At 38.9% G+C, this 21,020-nt stretch overlaps 1 protein-coding gene across 2 annotated transcripts in view; it reads left to right on the forward strand.

Moving 5' to 3' along the window:
• The first annotated feature begins 1,269 nt into the window (after nt 1-1,269).
• The window catches only part of fstl5 (follistatin-like 5), a 152,086-nt gene continuing 132,335 nt past the window's right edge, over nt 1,270-21,020 (forward strand). For both annotated transcript variants that reach the window (XM_047802686.1, XM_047802687.1), the window contains exon 1: nt 1,270-1,618. In XM_047802686.1, coding sequence (XP_047658642.1) covers nt 1,596-1,618 — 23 coding nt within the window. In that variant the 5' untranslated portion in view covers nt 1,270-1,595. The remainder of the gene's footprint in view (nt 1,619-21,020) is intronic.

Here is a 21,020-nt window from a genome sequence, read left to right on the forward strand (position 1 = left end):
GTGTGTGTGTGTGTGTGTGTGTGTGTGTGTGTGTGTGTGTGTGTTTGTGCGTTCCAGCTTAAGTACATTTTTTTTCTTGGTTACTAACAGCAGGCAATTAGCTTTCCCCATTGTGTGGGTGTTTAAATCCTTCCACATATCTCCTCACTCTCTCGCTATCACTTTCATTTTGTAAGCATTTTGATCAACTTCCTTTCACAGGACCATCAATGTGGACAAAACAGACACATACATATGTTTATCTGTGTCTTTGTCCTGTCAATGTATGCTGTAGGGTGTATCTGTGAGATAGATGAAAGGAAGAGACCTAGTCTAACAAGCTAACGTGGGACACTTCACTCACTCTCTCAGTGTGTATGTATCTGTTCATATATGTCTCTGTGTGTCTGTCTTTTAATCTATGTCTTTTTCTCTGTCTCTCTCACACTTTATTTGTATGCCTCTCTCTCTCTCTCTCTCTCTCTCTCTCTCTCTCTCTCTCTCTCTCTCTCTCTCTCTCTCTCCATTCCTTAGAGATTAACCCCATGCCTCATTGCATTATTTAACATTTATGATTATCGCTTAATGAATGAAACAGCAGTGTTTTTAATGACTGTGCAGCTTAGAGCTTTGTGAAGAAACTCATGAGTGACCGAAGTTAAGTTAGAACCTCAGAGCTAGGAGGAGCTCCATGTTTGTAACGGGTTAAGGACCATTTTGCCTTGGAGGTCTGGGGCTCAGGCTATTAATCAATCTACAGCTTTCCTAAAATATAATTAGTACCCCGTGACTACTCATATTAGACTCTCATACACTAGACTCTCTCTCTCACTCTCTCTCTCTTTCACACACACACACACACACACACACACACACACACACACACACACACACACACACACACACACACACAGAGAGAGAGAGAGAGAGAGAGAGAGAGAGAGAGAGAGAGAGAGAGAGAGAGAGATCTCATTACATTTTGTGTTCATATTAAAATAATGGTTTACTTTGAAATATAATAAAGAACATGTCAATAAATCAATAATAATACGTTGTATACTAACTGTTCAATCGAAACAAGCAGAACACACACACACACACACACACACACACACACACACACACACACACACACACACACACACACACACACACACACACACACACACACACACACACACACACACACACACACACACACACACACAGTCGGCTTTTCTCCCAACCGTTCTCCTCCGCACGCCGCCGCGTCTCTTTGGATTGGCTGACAGCGTGATTGTATGCAAATTTGCAAGGAGATGCAGCCAATCGGCGTGGAGCTGCGCTGCACCCTGAGACCAGAGCGAGAGGTGAGGCGCTGCGTGTGCGGAGCTGTCCACTCCGCTGTGGTGCTGAAGGCAGGATAACAGTGTACACTTTAACCAAGGGAAAATATCTCTGCGAACGGAATACGTCCATCTGGCTGCTAACTTCGCTTACGGATTTGTGCATGACAAGGACTTCGTGTTGAAAGAGGAAACAAGCGTTCACACACACACATACACACACACATACACACACATATCCCGCATCAGCTGCACGCTCACTCGGGATATTTTTCCCCGAGATTCCGTCCGATGACCTGTATTTGGACACACAGGTGAGTGATTGTGTTTATTAAACCCATCGCGCTTCTGGGTCAAATTAGAGTTAAAACATTTTTTAATGTGTCAAAAATCTAGGACATTTGGAGTTCAGACAGTAACTGGAACGAACACCACTTTTTTAGCACCTCCGTGCGTTTATTTGTGCCCCAAAACTAACCCTGGTGCATTAAACATATAACAGCTTTAGTGAACAGAAATCCAGCTGTAGCGTTAAACATCATGGACTTCATTAAAGGCGAGTTCAGAAAGACTGTTAAAAGAATCCATACAAATATCCATGCATTGTGATGGTCCAGAGCAAAGCCGTTTAATAAAACCGCACAGTACAGGATGTTATTTTTTCCCCTCCGTTAATCCATGATCCTAAGTGAAGTAGAGATTAAACCTTCATGCTGGCATTTCTCCATGCTTGTTGATGAAGGTTAGTGATTGTATTTCATCATCATCCTCATTATTATTATTATTATTATTATTATTATTATTATTATTATTATTATTATTATTATTATTATTATTATTATTGAATGTCACATTTCTAGGATTTCCAGTTCACTCCTGACTTTCTGTCTGTATGCAGTTTTAAACCTTCTCCCTTTCATGTTCTCTGGATTCCTTCCACACCACCTAACAAACAAACAAAAAAAACAAAAACAAAAAAAAACAACAAAAAAAAACAAAAAAACAAATGAATCGGTGGCTCAAATTTGCACCTAGTGAATGAGTTTGTTCCTTCATCCTATGCAGAGCGTATATTCATTTTGCATATATTGTTCCCTGGAAATATTCCGGATCCAACACGCTTACTAAAGATGAATACACGAATGAAAGAGTTTAGAAATATATATAAACATCACTAAAATGCAGAGAACAATTTCTTGTCCTAATGCTTTGCCAGGGTTTTCACACACAATAACTCTGTACAGGATGAAGGATGAGCTTGAGCTAGACTTCTGGAAAATAGTACTTGTCTTGGCAGGAGTTTTCTACTCTATTGGTCAGTGTAGAACTGCAATTCCCCTCTGTATTGGCAGCAAGATGGATTTGCATTTACTTTAGCTAGCTAGAATCTATTCTATCAATTCAGTGAGAGCTCTGAAGTCTTATATCTACTGATCTGTCTTTTTAGAGTTTCTGCCTTTGGCTTCTTTGCAGGAAGTGTTAAGGTTAGACTATTTTTTTTAATGTGCCGATTAATCTGTAAATTTTAAGGATTATTACATGAAGTCTGGTGTAGTGTCTAATTCAGTTTATGCTAAGCAGGATAATAGAGCAATAGCATAATAGTGCACTGTGTAGTAGATTAGGCTTGTGCTTAATGTAAGTCAGCTGCTGAGTGAGTTCCCAATCTAGTCTGCCTGAGTGGCTTTAATAGGAACACATTTCCATACGAGATTCATCTCACATCCACATCCACATCCACGTCCATGTCCACGTCTAATCCCTTCATTGCAGGCCCTTTATTGAAGTGCACAGTGATGGAGGCTGAAATGAAAAGGCTCTCCAGGAAGCGAGCACGCAGAAACAAATGCTCTAATGCATTCTCTCACTCATTCCCTCCCTCTCTCTCTCTCTCTCTCTCTCTCTCTCTCTCTCTCTCTCTCTCTCTCTCTCTCTCTCCCTCTTTTGCACATACACACCACTCACTCTTTCTTTCACTTCAGGCATGCATCAACATGCACTCACACAGATGTGCACACACTTAAAACAATGATGCCTCAGACCAAAAACGATGCTTTCCATCGAAATTCATCAGCAATGCTGACAAGACTGAATTATAAAAAGAAGCATCACAATTTAAATAAAACTGTGATTGATGTAACAGATCAGCATAACTGGCTGGTATTTCATGTCAGGAAAGGAATCACTCTACAGAAAACACAACTATTAACTAAAATATCCAGTTACATCAGAGGTGGTCAATAGACCACAGCTGGCATGGAGTCCATGCTTGTTCAGTGCATTGGTACAGAAAGCGTGATGCTGGCAAAAGTGAATGATGCAAACTGAACTTATAACTTGCGAACTGGAAAAAGTGAATAAGCAAGGAGTTTTTGTTCCCTCTCAACATCTCAGCAACAACAGCAACATAGCAATGAGGAAGTCGGTGTAACCGCATTATTTTGGCAAAATTCTCACTGTGTAAATGAATGAATTGCTTGGAAGTTTAAAGCACCAGTGTCAGCCTGTGTCTCCTGAATGGTGCAACCAAAAAGCATTTGCTCAATCATCAGGAATAGGTGAGTTCAAATCATTCCGATGCCCAAGAGAGTAAATTTGGCCATCCTCTTGGGGTAGGATGGATGGCTAACTCTGTCGTGGCTGTCAAACATATCCACCCTAGATGGTCAGAAGTATCTTTGGGCTCATGTACTGTATGTGGAAGAGGATAGATAGCACTTTTCTCTGAGTGTGTTATAACGACCTGGCAGCTGGCTGCTGGGTGGAAACTGGCTTGTGACCAAATTGGGGGAAAAGGAAAAATTAGGAAAAAAATGTACGGGCTTTGACTGCTGCTCCGACGTTCATCTAAAAAAACCACCCATTGGAAGATGGTATAAGAGCATGTGAAACAATACAAGCTAATGAAAAGGAACCTATCCTTAGCTCACGATGAAGAAGTTTCTGATTGCAGAGACATTTTCTTCAATCACAGTCCTATTATTAGAGCAACTTCACTGAATAATCTAACATGGAGAACACGTCATCCTATATTCTGTGATAAAAGGGAAGATTTTATCAAGATTATTTACAAAGACTAGTACAGCATCAAGAGTTAGATTCTTTAAGGAATGCTTGAGTCGCGGCATCTAAAACCGAGAATAAGCTAACGGCTAAAGGTCATCATCGGGAAGTGTTGATGGGTAACGGGAAATGAGAAGGGAAAATTTAGCAGATCTTTTTTTCCATTTCATTATTGACCCATTTTATTTATTTTTTCCCAACTCCAAATATTCCGTAATTAATAAAAAGTCATTGTTTGTGATGTTTTTTGTGAAGTGTTTGGCAGATCCAATTAAAATGCTTTAAAATCAAATACAAATGTCCAGCTGGTTCTGAGACGAGTAAAGAGTAATTTGCTGAATAGATCCATTTTATCCATTAAGCCTGACAACAAATTCATCATTTTATTCTGTGCTTAAATAAAGAATTTTAGATATTTTCTGTAGCTCATAGCGTAATTTTCGTTACCGATGAACTAGCTATGAACAGGCACTGAAACCATGGCAACTGGGAATCGTTGAAAATAGGAAACTTTACTACATATAGTGACGAACATAGACCTAACTGAGCAATGCTAGCCAAAATGTATTGATGATTATTATTATTATTATCCATCTATCCATCCATTTTCTGAATTTTCTGTCTATCCGACACAGTCTAGAGTCTCCTAGGACGTGGGGTACCAAGCAGGGGGCACGCTCAATGGGGTGCCATCCATCACAGGGCACAATTACACACACATTCACACACTATGAACAATTTTAGAGACGAAAATCTACCTACTGTGCATGTCTTTGGACTGAGAAAGGAAACCTGAGAAAACTTTAATGGAGGAGGAGAACTTTTAGCATTCAGGGAGGAGTCAGGAATCAAACCCCCTTCCATGGTGGTAGACGGTGAACATGCCGAATAGCACAAATGTGGAAGCTTCTAACAAATTAAACCTCAGGTGAATGTGTGAAAAATCATTTCAATGGTGTCCGAATGAATAGAAGGATGATATAATAATAACCATAGGCCTCAAACAAAACCTCTTCTAAAAGCATTTCATAAATTCTGGGTTGGTGAGAAATCGTATGAATGTAAATCTAGAGGGAATTTCTGCAGTAGCTTCAGAAAGCGAGTAGATGAACATGTCTGGGTGCCAATTATCGCTCTATTAAACTTGGAGTTATAGACTTCGAGCGTATTATCTGAATGGTTATAGGGTTGCTGTGTAAATTGTATGAAGAATTACAAGATAGTGGGTTTGTAGAGAATATTACTGTAGCTCCCTGTTGTGAACTGGTAGGAAAACATTACAAGACAGAAAGATTTGAGATTTGTGAGGAGAGAGAGAGAGAGAGAGAGAGAGAGAGAGAGAGAGAGAGAGAGAGAGAGAGAGATTCTTTCTCGAAGTTCAACTAACTTATTAGTAGTGATTTAACCCCGAAGTTTAAAGATGGGATATGCGAAGAAAATAATTCCACTGTACTGTAATGTAATGTGTGGCAATAATAAAGTCTTCTTTTTCTCCTCCTTCTCCTTATTCTTCTCCTCCTCCTCCTTCTTCTTCTTCTTCTTCTTCTTCTTCTTCTTCTTCTTCTTCTTCTTCTTCTTCTTCTTCTTCTTCTTCTTAACAGTCTGAAGTGGATTCTCAGACATACTGTGTTTGTAAGCGCTGATCTTTCAGGATTAAGTAGGCTGCGGGTTGGCTTCCAGTGTTCTCTGTGTGTGTGTGTGTGTGTGTGTGTGTGTGTGTGTGTGTGTGTGTGTGTGTGTGTGTGTGTATTTGTGCTTTTCTATTCTGAACCCAGAACTTTTTCTACAAATATAAAAGAAGGACTGTGCAATATCTAGATGTGCTGTTTTTATATCTCTAACACGCTCCCCCGGCTGTGATCATTTGCATGGTTCCTGGTATTAGGTTTAACACTTTAAGATAAATAAACTAAAATATAGATAAATACACTTGGGGGCATGCTGTTATCAGTAAATGATCAACAACAGCGTGGTGTGATGTGGCCTGATACCGAGACCACCAGCTGACTATTTTCCAATAGCATGTTTTTTGTTTGTTTATTTGAATTATTTTATTTTGTTAATAAAAGAATGCCAAGTCATAGTTTTTAACTATTTATAGTTAACAGTAAGAAATGCTTAGAAAACAAGTTCATTCATTCATTTTTTAACCACTTATCCGAACCTCTCGGGTCACGGGGAGCCTGTGCCTATCTCAGGCGTCATCGGGCATCGAGGCAGGATACACCCTGCACGGAGTGCCAACCCACCGCAGGGCACACACACACACACACTCTCATTCAATCACACACTCACACACTACGGACAATTTTCCAGAGATGCCAATCAACCTACCATGCATGTCTTTGGACCGGGGGAGGAAACCAGAGTACCCGGAGGAAACCCCCGAGGCACGGGGAGAACACTCAGAACAGCATGACTGTTGGTTATGTTTCTCTCACTCTCTCTCTCTCTCTCTCTCTCTCTCTCTCTCTCTCTCTCTCTCTCTCTCTCTCTCTCTGTGTCTCTGTCTCTCCCTGGACTGATAATATATCTGTCACTGTAGCATGAACACATCCTTTGCCAAGTTGTCCAGTCATCCATGGCATTTTAATGGGCACAGGTTGCAGCTGACTGCATGCCATAGCACCTGTCCTTACATTACAGCCCAACACACAGCTTTCTAACATCTGTTGTATAACACAGCAGCTCATCTTTAATCAACGTATAAAGGGAAAAAAAATCCACTCCTGGCATCAATAATCACCCACTTTTCCTTTTCAACTCTACCCAAAGACAGCGGTGTAGCGGCACTTTGGGGTTGTATTCTGTAGAGCTCTCTCACGTCCTCATCCATACACTCCTCAAACTTCTAAAGTTTGATCTCGCTTGTGATCGTGTAGATCGTTAAATAACCACAATGCTATGAGTCCAAATCTTTATTCTATGCTGGATGTCTCATTAATATGACAGATTTTACAGATTTATTTCTAGGAAATGGTGAGCAAGGAAAGAAGGTTTGTTTTAAGGTACAACCATCAGCTTTTGTCTTTGTTTTTGTCTTTATGTCTCACTCCACAGTGGCGTTTAACATGATGCTCATACTGTATAATAATTGACACTTAGGGTTTTTTTCTGGTTTTATGTCACCTAAAAGTCTGATTATTGGGTTCAAATTCCAATTCTAATTAATTTCATCGTAGTGGTTGTATAAAGTTGCCTTTATTTATTGAGCTTCTCCCATTTCAGGGTTACCACATTGATTGTGGTACCATATTTGATTCGGCAAATGTTTTGATGCCCTTCCTGACAGAACCCTTCCATTTGTATCCGGCAGGCACTTATTTCAAGGGATTTCAGAACAGGGTAACAGATATTGCGTCATCGGGTAGGCGTGGCCAATTTCTATCTATTTCTAATCCAACCCTATCCCTAACCCTATCCCTAACCCTAACCCTAACCATAACCATAGTTTTTGGTTGCTTATTTGTTTTCTAAAATAAATCTACCCGTATGACTGTTTTGTCCTTTGTAGTTTGCTGGGTTTTTTTTTTTTTGAAACAGAGCGTTTTTCTAAGACCTCCGGAAACACGCCCACTTTACGTCATGGTAATGAAACCCCTGTAATTTAGCGAATGCCATTTGTATGAGACCGGCACTGAGAATGAACTCTTCAGTGGCTGGATTTATTCCCTGAACGGGAATCAAACCCTGGTCACTGTGATGAGAGCACAAGGTCCTGCAGCCGGACTACCAGAGGACCAGTGTTAATTAAAAAAAGCTTGACAATACCCACCCCCTTCTCAATGCCCTGCTCAGCAACAGCTCCAATACTTTACATCCCGATAGCTAACCGTGTCCTGATTACTTTTATATCAGCGGTAATAAAATACTAATAAAGATAAGTGAGAACGAACCGCTGCCGTACTGGTTAAAAGCATCGAACGTTCCCAGCGTCCCACTGCGACATCGCAGTTACAGACAGTTACAGGATAACAAACGAAACCAACCGACCAGGAATCACTTAACACTTACGTCAAAAATTTCGTTTACATTTTTTAAATAAACATTTTATTTAATACGTTTCCAGGTATAGATTTTACTTTCCTTTTTGCTGCTGACTTCCACCATCTCCACTTCTCAGCATCACCATTAACCTTTACCTGACATCAGATCTAAGCCAGACATCATCCGCAACCCATCAATTGGCCTAATTAACGTTTTGGGTTGTCGAGGAAGCTCTGATTATATTGCTATTCTGTTGTATAATATTATTTTGCTAGGGAATCTGACAAGTGTCACAGAGATTAAAGCTTTGTCTTGTCTCGGGAAGAGAGAGAGAGAGAGAGAGAGAGAGAGAGAGAGAGAGAGAGAGAGAGAGAGAGAGAGAGAGAGAGCAAGTGCAGGGGAGTTCTGTCACTCTGCCACCAGGTATTGCATGTATATTTCATAGCTGCTGGATTTTTTAGTGCTAGATCTAGAGCGGTGCAGCAGAGAATGATCAAAGCTAGGAAAATCTGGAGAGGTTAAAAAAATGAGCTGGGACACTGCTGAAGTGATTAGCTGAACTCTAATGCTTGTCCTGCCCCCCCCCCCCCTCTCTCTCTCTCTCTCTCTTTGATTGCGAATGAAAGAATTTCAGTAGTCTTAGCACTTTGGTCACATGACCTGTCATATAAAAGCTAGAATTTGCCAGTGCATGCGTTGTAGCTGATTGGGGTTAAATATTAGCTAAATCTAACAAAGTATGTCACCTCGAGAAATCTGAGATTTATTCTTCGTAATACTTTACTCCCTGTTGTCTTTTATCTCATCTACGTTCCAAAATCACCAGGAGTTTATTCGTTTGGAGTTTGGTGTAATCCTTAGCCTTGGGCCCAGAGGAACAATGTGGGTTTTTTTGTTGTTCTTCCTGTCGATTTCTTCGTATTACCCAGCATGCCAGAGCAGGCGTGATGAGTGCAACCGAGCTGTGAGCCGTTTGATTCGGGGCAAACACCTCTGGGGATTTGTGTAAACGCTGAGGGAGAGTCGTTTTCTCCTTGAGCCGGGGTTTTGATTTGGTTGCGTTCACATTCCAGAGAGACTCAACTCCTTTTATTAGAAAAACATTGCGACGTGCAATCACGCTCTGTTTAACAATAATAGCACGTCTATACCGTGTTCCCTTTCAGCCTGAATTGCTTCACTTCACAAATTCATTTAAATGCAGTTTGTGTTCTTGACTCGGATGGCAGATTCGCTGCTTTAATAGGTGAATCTTCTTTAAGCGGGACTAGCGTGTAAAATGTGTAACTTTGAAGGAGTTGACGTCGTGGAGCTGATGGAAAACGCCCAGAGGAGAATGTCGCATGCTTCTAAGGGAAATCCGGATAAAGATTTAGGGGACTTTTGCTCTGGCAGTTTAGTCTGAAACAGAGCATGAGCAACTGATAATGAAAGCTGTCTTGTGGGTACTTGTACGATGCGTCTACGATACAATTGTGACACGATTCGTACCCGGGACTGCACTTGTTCATCAAGTAAAGTAACCTGCGTGTGTGTGTGTGTGTGTGTGTGTGTGTGTGTGTTGTAGCGAAGACATGTTCGTTGAAGGACACAGAAGACACAGAGGTCACTTACTGCATATATTAACATAGCAATAACGTAGCGGCGGAGTTGTGAAGATGTAAAATAAAGAAAATCGACCAAGGTTTGTTAGAAGGGTCTGAAACCAAACCAATGATGTGAAGGCAACCGCAGAAAACATGAGTAAACCAGAGGTGACGGTGGTGAGGAAAACCTCCCAGAGACGACATGAAGAAGAAACCTCGAGTAGACTCATAAGGGAACCGATTGTATTCCTGGTGATATCAGTTTAATGTAGAAGGATTAAAGAAAACTAAGTGGTGATGTTTGACGTGTGAGTAGATTGAGAATAGACGTCGTCACTTTTTTGACGAACACTTTTAAAGATCACAGCAGCAGTTTACAGGTATAAATCAACCGAATCGGTGTGAGACGTGGTTATAAGGTGTGTTTGAGAAGTGGAAATCTGTAGGGAAGGAATCTGAGCCGAAACATATCTGAAGAAAGTGAGTCACGAGTGAAGGAGCTTCAAGCAGAAGTAGGTTTACGGTATATAAAGAAAAGTATTCTGTTAGATAAAAGAAAACTCATGTGAAATCGATATTTCTTGTTTCTACTCTTTAAACCTTTACAATTCTTGCAGTTCTATCAGGAAGTAGGCTGTCAGTTTGTTCCAAGGTATTTTGGAGAACTTGGGGAATATGGTAGCTCAGTAGCTAAGGTGTTGGATTACTGATCAGAAGGTCATGAGTTTAAACCCCAGGTCCGCTAAGCAGCCACTGCTGGGGCCTTGAACAACCCTCGATTGCTTAGTTATATAAAAAATGAGATAAAAAAAAAAGTTTGTTGCTCTGAATAAAGGCGTCTGCCAGATGCTATAAATAGAAACCTCCTAAAGTTCTTCGGAAAGCTTTGGCACGCGATTCTTTCTGCCTTTATAATTTGTTTATGTTGTGCTACATATCATTGTGTCCATTAAGACTGAGTTCCTGAGGACTGAGGATTTAAACCGAATTATCACCACATCCTGAATGGGATTCAAACATGGTCAAGGTCACAGCAAGGTCAAATGTCTGAAATAGATTTTCTTTTATGGAATTTGAGTGTTAGTTGAATTGGTAGTGGAGACTGTCACCGTTGACACTGTGCTCATTTTGTTCTCTTTGTTTTAAAACTGAGACGTAACTAGTCTGCTGCGTTCTGCACCAAATTTCAGATTTTTTTATTTTTTTTAATGTTTTTCTTTTTTGAGTGATTTTGAAACTAAAAGATAAAATTAACCATAATCAAATCCCCAAATCTTTGTGTTTATTGTGTGTAAAAAAATTTGAACTCTAAAGACTACGACTGAAAGCTAGTGTCACTATTGGGGGAAGTCGTGGCCTAATGGTTAGAGAGTCTGACTCCTAACCCTAAGGTTGTGGGTTCGAGTCTTGGGCCGGCCACGACTGAGGTGCCTGAGGACTGAGGACTGAGGTTCGAGTCTTGGGCCGTACCAACCCCCCCGCCTCGCCCCCCCCCCCCCCCCCCCCATAAATGGCTGCCCACTGCTCTGGGTGTGTGTATGTGTGTGTGTGTGTGTGTGTGTGTGTGTGTGTGTGTGTGTGTACAGTATGTGTGTGTGTGTGTGTGTGTGTGTGTGTGTGTGTGTGTGTGTGTGTGTGTGTGTGTGTGTGTGTGTGTTCACTGCTGTGTGTGTACAGTATGCGTGTATGTGTGTGTGTGTGTGTGTGTGTGTGTGTGTGTGTGTGTTCACTGCTGTGTGTGTGCACTTTGGATGGGTTAAATGCAGAGAACAAATTGTGAGTATGGGTCACCGTACTTAGCCATATGTCACGTCACTTTCCCCTTATTAGATATTATTACTTTCTACTGCTGTAAGTTTCTGCGTATTACAATTATTGCTTTATTAAAAAAAACATATTAACATAAAGAAAATATTTCTTTCTTTATGGTGCAAATTTTTAGAGCATTTAACTTGTTCAAAAAAAAAAAAAAAATCAATATAAGGCCAAATCTCCAGTCCATTTACATGTGATCATAAACTCTCACCTTCACAGCAGTTGGAGTCAGGGATATTTAAAGGCCAGGATTAGGATATGGATTAGGATTAAGCTTTTGTTTTAATCTGGCTACAGAAGCAGGACACATGATGATCAGCAGGGACAATGTCCTTCATAATAAAACATTTGTTCTGCTCACATTCTGGATACATTTTTTTAAATTATAAATTAATATTAAAAATCGAAAAAATATTATAGAAACAAATATAAGCAGCAAATAAATGTCATGTTTATTGAAAATTTGTGTTTATCTAGACTGGAATTTTGTGGATTTTGCTTGAATGTGTCTACAGCCATGTGTTTTGCAGGGTATATAATGTGATAGAATTAAATAATAAAAATTAAACATTAAAACATTAAAGTATGATTCAAAATCAACCAAAACATAGAAGTGATAAAGTGATTATCTGATATGACCATGTGAAAGAAAGAAAGAAAGAAAGAAAGAAAGAAAGAAAGAAAGAAAGAAAGGAAAAAAAAAGACAGATGTAACACAATATTTCAGAAGAATGTATTAATTATGTTTAAGAACCCATCTGATATAATAATAAAATAAATAAAAATGATGAAATTAAATTCTATGAAATTAAATATTATCCAAAAAAATTAGGCAGGGGGGGGTATGGTGGGTTAATGGTTAGCACGTTCGCCTCATCCAGGGTTGGGGGTTCGATTCCCGCCTCCGCCTTGTGTGTGTGGAGTTTGCATGTTCTCCCCGTGCCTCGGGGGTTTCCTCCGGGTACTCCGGTTTCCTCCCCCGGTCCAAAGACATGCATGGTAGGTTGATTGGCATCTCTGGAAAATTGTCTGTAGTGTGTGTGTGTGTGAGTGAATGAGAGAGTGTGTGTGCCCTGCAATGGGTTGGCACTCCGTCCAGGGTGTATCCTGCCTCGATGCCCGATGATGCCTGAGATAGGCACAGGCTCCCCGTGACCCGAGAAGTTCAGATAAGCGGTAGAAAATGAAATGAAAATGAAATGAAATTAGGCAGATAAAGATCTTATTATACATTGGTGGATGAGCTGAAGTATGTTTCAAACAGACAAAAATTAATTAATTCATTAATTTGTTTGTTTGTTTGTTTATTTGTTTATTTATTTAATTTCATATGTGCATCAAGTAATAGTAAGAAAATAGAGATTACTGAAAAACAAACAATCTGTCCATTTTTCTAGCCAGACACCTAAAGCCCCGCCCACTTGATTTCTATTGGTTTATCAGACCTTTGGCTTATTATTGGCTTAACTTTTGGCTTAACTTCATTGTAATACAAAACCAGCCTACATCATTTCTCATGTCTGTTTTCCTGCAATGAGTTGTCATGTCTGCTGGGTGAATTTTATTCCTGGTTGGTTTTTATTATAAATTAATACAAATGAAAAGAAAAACAAAAAATGACTAATACATGTGTAAATAGCTAGTGAAGTGTAGATAGAGAGATTCTCTTATTTGAGATCCTCACAAACATGCTGTCTCATGCTAAGTGTCTGTCAAGCAAGTTGCTATTTAAAAAGCTGCCAAGCTAACACCACCTTAAAGACAAGGTGTTTGTGTGATCGTGTAGCAGCAAAGCTTTGTGTTTATTTCCTCATATCACTGCAACAGGTTCTGATAATGAAGCTTTCTCATTTAGGAGCTTTTTATGCATGAATGTGGTATCAAAGTGTTCCAGTGTATTTGTGATAAGACAAATACAACACAGACAGACAGATAACAGAAGAGGTGGATACGTGGAACGGGACAGAACCTGTGCTGCTTAGTCTGTGCTGTTAAAATGGAGCATGTATTCTTTTTATTTTTATTTTTCTTCTTTTAATGCCATGCCATGTCAACCTAGGTGAAGGAGAATGGTTTAATGACTTAAAGAAGATTGGGAACACAAGCCAGGAATCAGACAAAGTCAGTCTTTTTATTTAATTTTTAATCTTGTTTCATAGATAAAGCAGACTGGATATTAAGAAATATTAGAAACACTAGAAATATTAGATAGATAGATAGATAGATAGATAGATAGATAGATAGATAGATAGATAGATAGATAGACAGACAGACAGACAGACAGACAGACAGACAGACAGACAGACAGACAGACAGATAGATAGATAGATAGATAGACAGACAGACAGACAGACAGACAGACAGACAGACAGATAAATACTGTAGATAGATAGATAGATAGATAGATAGATAGATAGATAGATAGATAGATAGATAGATAGATAGATAGATAGATAGATAGACAGACAGACAGATAGATAGATAGACAGACAGACAGATAGATAAATACTGTAGATAGATAGATAGATAGATAGATAGATAGATAGATAGATAGATAGATAGATAGATAGATAGATAGACAGACAGACAGACAGATACACAGACAGACAGACAGACAGATAGATATAGATATAGATAGATAGATAGATAGATAGATAGATAGATAGATAGATAGATAGATAGATAGATAGATAGATAGACAGACAGACAGACAGACAGACAGACAGACAGATAGATAGATAGATAGATAGATAGATAGATAGATAGATAGATAGATAGATAGATAGATAGACATACAGACAGACAGATAGACAGACAGATAGATAGATAGATAGATAGATAGACAGACAGACAGACAGACAGACAGATAAATACTGTAGATAGATAGATAGATAGATAGATAGATAGATAGATAGATAGATAGATAGATAGATAGATAGATAGATAAACAGACAGACAGATAAATACTGTAGATAGATAGATAGATAGATAGATAGATAGATAGATAGATAGATAGATAGATAGATAGATAGACAGACAGACAGACAGACAGACACACAGACAGACAGATAGATATAGATAGATAGATAGATAGATAGATAGATAGATAGATAGATAGATAGATAGATAGATAGATAGATAGATAGATAGATAGATAGATTCATGCAAATAAGATAAGACACGTTGTCTACAATCCTTCAGATTTAATCGAAAAATACTTTGAATTGTAACTGAAGAACTGAACCGGCTTAACTGGATATATAAAACATCGGTCCTGCTTCAGGACACAAACCCAGAGCAATATTAGGGTGAAATTGATGCAGGCGAATACACTAACGAGAAAAAAGTGGTCAAAACCATAGAAGAAGAAGAAGAAGAAGAAGAAGAAGAAGAAGAAGAAGAAGAAGAAGAAGAAGAAGAAGTAGTAGTGCAGGACAAATTGATCAAATCAGGTTCAAGCTGTAAATCATTTTAATTGAACTGATTAATTAGGATTTATATAGAGTCTAGATAGAGTTACTGTCATTTTCAACAGGATTGAATAGTCTTTTTGAGCTTTAGAAACAACTACAGGTTAAGAAGAATTATATCATCTTATAGCAAGACCAACAAGTCTCTGCTTACTCACATGCCCAAACCCCACACACTTCTACTGTATATCCAGCTATTTTAGAGCCAAATCAGTGCTAATAGTGGTCAGGCTGTCTGAGCCAGCAGGAAAAAGGCTGACCTTGGTGTCTAAGAACACTCATCGATCTAATATAAGCTCGACTCTAAAAGCGCACAGGTTCACGGGAAGTTCAGCGTACTTCACTGAATAATGAATGAACTCAGATAACATATGTTTCTGTTTTTATCCCTTTAGCTCAGTGCTAAAAACTCACAAATCTGCCTTTAGGACCTGCAGTAGGACCTTGAAACTTGTGTCAGGTGCAAAGAGATTAGTTCATCACACAACTGAGTACTTTGAGTTTAAAAGCATGCAAGAGTATAAATAAATAAATCACTGCTGTTGTTGGTGTGCGTGTGATACCCCAAACGGGAAAGGACTTTTATATATAAATAGATAAAGTACAGATGAAGTACATTATTGACAAAATGAATTCATTATCTCTAATTTCACTGCATGGTCAAAAAATAAAGAAATAAAAAGTTGCAAAACTATTGTTTATACCTGCTACAGTCACATATTTAAAATATAAAAATAAATTTAAATAAATCTGAATTTATATATATATATATATGTAAATATAGTTACATATCAATATATCAATAATATATTGATATTTATTTCTATTTTTATTACACATATATACACATATTGAATACTATTTTACATTTTTTTGCATTTATTTAACACATTTATTCTTATTTATTCTCACTTTTTAAAAATATTCTCATGTTTTAAAAATAATTTGAAAAATATCATGATAAATATTTATGTTTAAAAAAAAATTATATTTTATTTTTTTATTTTATTTTATAATTTCTTGTACGTATTTCAGTCCTATTTTTGTGTCCTCCTGGCAGAATGTAGTGACCTCTGCTACAACACTCATCTAAGGTGAAACTCACAGTAGCCACAATGGTAACGGTGAAAAGTGAATGAAACTGTAATGGGCAAAAAACCCATAACCACATTTTCTGTTTGAAAACCAAATTCTTTATTCATGGGTTTATCTTCATGTTTATGTAATGTTCCTATGATCTGACATAGACTGCACATTAGCGTGGTCTGTTATAGTATTCAGTAAATCTTGTACAGTTGTACAACAATTAATAATATTAATAACGCTTTAATCACTCAGTCTTCAGATTTTTGTTTTAATTCTGTTGCAATTCATTCCACCTCTGACTTAAATCCTAATTTCCCTAAAGGTTTCCTTTTTTATCAAAACATTTCACATCATGAATAACTCAGGAAGAACAGGAAGAACATGCTATAGCAAAAAAAAAAAAAAAAATGAAACAAATAAAAGAAGAAAGCGAGAGAGATAGAACAAAGCAGAAACGGCAGCCCTATTTGTTTTCCATCAGCTTACATTTGCGTTGATGTTAATTGAGACGATCTGGACACAAAGACAAATTAATTTGCCACAAGATTATAATTATTTGATTGCAATATCATGTCCGTTCTCATTCCAGTTAATTGTTTTTATCCACGCAAATGGTATTGCTGTTCGTTCTGAACTACGCCTGGCTTGCAGTAGAAATCATATCGATCAGCTGTTTGGGTATTGCAAAGAAAAAACCTATTACATATTTGTTTTAATTCAATAGAATGACCTTTAGATGCCTGCAAATAAATTATTATTATTATTATTATTATTATTATTATTATTATTATTATTATTATACAGTGGTACCTCGAGATACGAGTTTAATTCGTTCCAGAACCGAGCTCGTAAGTCAATCGGCTCGTATCTCAAACGAATTTCTCCCATTTAAAATAACTGAATTCGATTTAAAGATGTTTTTAAATAACAAATAAACATGTATAATTAACAAATACATAACAAAATATGAAATAAAGAAATAAGAGTTATTTAGCATAATAGTCTTACCTTGGAGACAGACGAGTGCGGCTAACGAAGGTGAACGGCGAGGAGGAGGGAGGGAGGAAGGGATGCAGGCACTCTAGACACGTACGTAAACGGCGCTTTTTTAGAACTTAAAACTATTTTCGTAACTTTAAAACTAAAACTACACTTTCCTTATTTCAAATGAAAGAAAAAACTTAAAACAATGCACTTAACTTTAAACTAAGCTTAACATTTACGTAAATTTACTCATCACTTGTTTTTGCCTTCTTGGCTGCACTTTTCTTTCTTTTGCGAGTGAGCGAGAGATGCTCTTGGATGATGCTCGACCCTGCGCGCCAACTAGCGGGACGCTCTGGAAACACAGCTCGTATCTCGGATTTGGGCTCGTATCTTGAAAATATGGCCCGAGCTCCGGCTCGTATCTCGAAAAACTCGTATGTTAGGCTGTTCGCATCTCGAGGTACCACTGTATTATTTATAAAGTATAATGTGTCATTCTGTCAAAGGAAAATTTCAATGTCGGAAAATTGATAAATTGAGGAATAAAACGATTGGTGGTGCGCGGTCAGAGGAAAATAATCAACAGTGGGTTAAATCAATGATTTAACTCCAAGTAACTCCACTTCCTGTCATAAATTATTTTTCTATAGCAGCAGATCCTGTTATGATTTATTACTATTCTGTTTTTTTGGTCGGGGGGAAGACGTTGGCTTAGTGGTTAGCACGTTCGCCTCACACCTCCAGGGTTGGGGGTTTGATTCCCGCCTCCGCCTTGTGTGTGTGGAGTTTGCATTTTCTCCCCGTGCCTCGGGGGTTTCCTCCGGGTACTCCGGTTTCCTCCCTCGGTCGAAAGACATGCATGGTAGGTTGATTGGCATCTCTGGAAAATTGTCCGTAGTGTGTGTGTGTGTGTGTGTGTGTGAATGTGAATGTGAATGATAGTGTGTGTGTGCCCTGTGATGGGTTGGCACTCTGTCCAGAGTGTATCCTGACTCGATGCCCGATGACGCCTGAGATAGGCATAAGCGGTAGAAAATGAATGAATGAATGAACTTAGTTTTGGTCATTGGTCTTGTTTATTGATGTAAAATTTTGTCATTTAAATTTATTATCCTATTGTCCAGAAGTTTTCAGCAGAATTCTTGCTCATTCTGAAGATAATTTATAAAATTGTTCAAAGCATATAATAATAATAAGAGAAATCGAACGAATGCAAGGCGTCATAAAGGTTTGACGGTTCTGGTGTCGATCTTGACTTGCTCTCATTTGGACTCGCCTTGACCTACTGAAGACTCGATCTTGACTCCCTCTCTCAATCGGTCTTGGTTTTGGGTTTAGAAACATCCTGTGGACTTGACTACATTTCTAACCCTATTGTCAGGACTGGTTCAATGTGGCGTTCCTGCAACATGTTATGTCATATGCTCATTGTGTTATAATAGCATAATATCCCACCTCGATTCACCTGTTCCTACTGGGCTGTTAATTATCACGCCTTTTTATCTCCTCCGCATTGCAGGTGGCTTCACGGAGTCCTCCTCTTTCCTTTGGTTTGTCTCAGGGTTTGCGGTGTATTTTTTTTTTTTTTTTGCGGTGCCTAGTTACAATTTCGCCATGGTTTATTTCCCTGTCAATAGTATATCATTTTGTTATCCCTGCACTTGGGTCTGGTTTTTAATCTATGGCGTTAAATGAACCACCGTTACTGACAACTGTATGTACAGGTTGGTATAGCGATGGCATACAGTATGGTAGTAAAAAAAAAAAAAATTGATCGCATACAGTATGGACTCATAGATGACGGAAAGTCTTATTCGAACTCATTCCAGAGTGCCTATGCCCAGAGCATGCTCTTAGAAAAACCTTTAATCTGGGAATGCAAGGCAATGCCTGCTGGGATCCTGTCAGCATGTGATTCATCGTGTACATCGTGGGTGATAGATACGTCTCATTTAAAAGTCAATGCCAAAGTGCTTTACCATGCCACGGCCGATTTATGGCCACGAGGTGAAGTTATGATGACTGTCCCTATAGTCAGAGTAACAGCTTTTCAATCTTGTCCTTCTCCTTGTCTCTTTTCCTCCGCTCCACTCTCACCTTCTCTTCCTTTCTCTTGCTGTTCGTTTCCCCAGAGAGCATACACTATCAGAGTCGGAAATCTGTTCACAGAATCCTAAACTCGGACCCGCCGAGATCCTGCCTTTCTAAGGCGGCGATACGCACGACTTAACCTGCTCGATGTAACGAGACCCTCAAAAATCTGATTCTGATCTAAAACATCATCAAATATTCATCGAGCTATTCATATATTTATATGAAGACAAGTGGATTGCATGTGATGATGGTGTGCGCTTGTACTATATAGCCCTCGTTATGCTGTTTACTTTCGAACACTTGTTTTTTTTTTTGTTTGTTTGTTTCTTTTTTTCTCACCGAATATATCCGAAGACGCATGAATAACGAATAGCCGAAATGAGAACATTGTTATTACGGTGCTGAAGCGCTTGGAGCTAGAAAGAGCAACGAAAGAGTCGTGCTTATTAAACCGAGGGACAACTCGTAATAAAGCAATGCAGTATGGCAACATATAAGAAAACAAAGTCTTCTGACCTAGAAAAAGAAGCTATTAAACATCCAGGTACACCTGCCAGGTGACACTGTTCTGCTTAGCCCAAGTGCTTTTGAAGCCAACATCTTATTTTAGATTTGCAGTACAAGATATAAAAGCGTGTTCTAGTCCGATGTTCGAGTTACTCGGAGTTACTTTCTGGATCATCAGCACCATTTCAATCGGAAGACGTAGAATTATAGGGCAGCAGAGCAATGCATGAAATACTGAAGATGCAGGTCAAGATGTTCTGGTTCACAGTTTATATTCAAATGGGAAACAATGTGATCTTAGATCCTGATGATAAAGATTAGAAGTAGGAAAGGATTTTTTTTTTCCAGTTCAGGTCTTTAGTACTCGAAAGATCCTGACGCATTTGTGTTTAAAAGTCTCCGAACAGCATGTGATCGTGATGCTACAGTACCACTGCTGTGTTTCACCACAGAAATGTACCGTGTTGTGAAAGTCAAGTCCAAACTTTGTACTAAGAGCAAAAATGTGAATTTTAATTTGATCAGACTGGAGAAGTTTGCCCACATTTGCTGAGTCTACACATATTTTTTTTCTTTGTTCTCTTCAGTAGGACATGCAATAGCTCCAAGCAATAACCATTTTTTTCCTTTGCATATTTCTACAGCATCTTCTTTTGAACTGATTCGAACGGACTAGATATTTATTTCCTATCGATGCAATGTTAAACGCATGAAGGAAACACACTTTGTGGGCAAGTTGTGGCCTAATGGTTAGAGAGTCTGACTCGTAATCCTAAGGTTGTGGGTTCGAGTCTCGGGCCGGCCACGACTGAGGTGCCCTTGAGCAAGGCACCGAACCCCCCAATTGCTCCCCGGGCACCGCAGCATAAATGGCTGCCCACTGCTCCGGGTGTGTGTTCACAGTGTGTGTGTGTTCACTGCTGTGTGTGTGTGTGTGTGTGTGTGTGTGTGTGTGCACTTTGGATGGGTTAAATGCAGAGAACGAATTCTGAGTATGGGTCACCGTACTTAGCCGTATGTCACGTCACATCACAGTTGCGGTTCACCTGCAGGAGTTATAATGCAGAGCAGTGACTGAAAGTTTGGTTCATTGCTCTGAGTCACGTCCTTGTGACAGAGCG

This window comes from Tachysurus fulvidraco, chromosome 17 (assembly GCF_022655615.1).
Source record: "Tachysurus fulvidraco isolate hzauxx_2018 chromosome 17, HZAU_PFXX_2.0, whole genome shotgun sequence".
Lineage (NCBI taxonomy): Eukaryota > Metazoa > Chordata > Actinopteri > Siluriformes > Bagridae > Tachysurus > Tachysurus fulvidraco.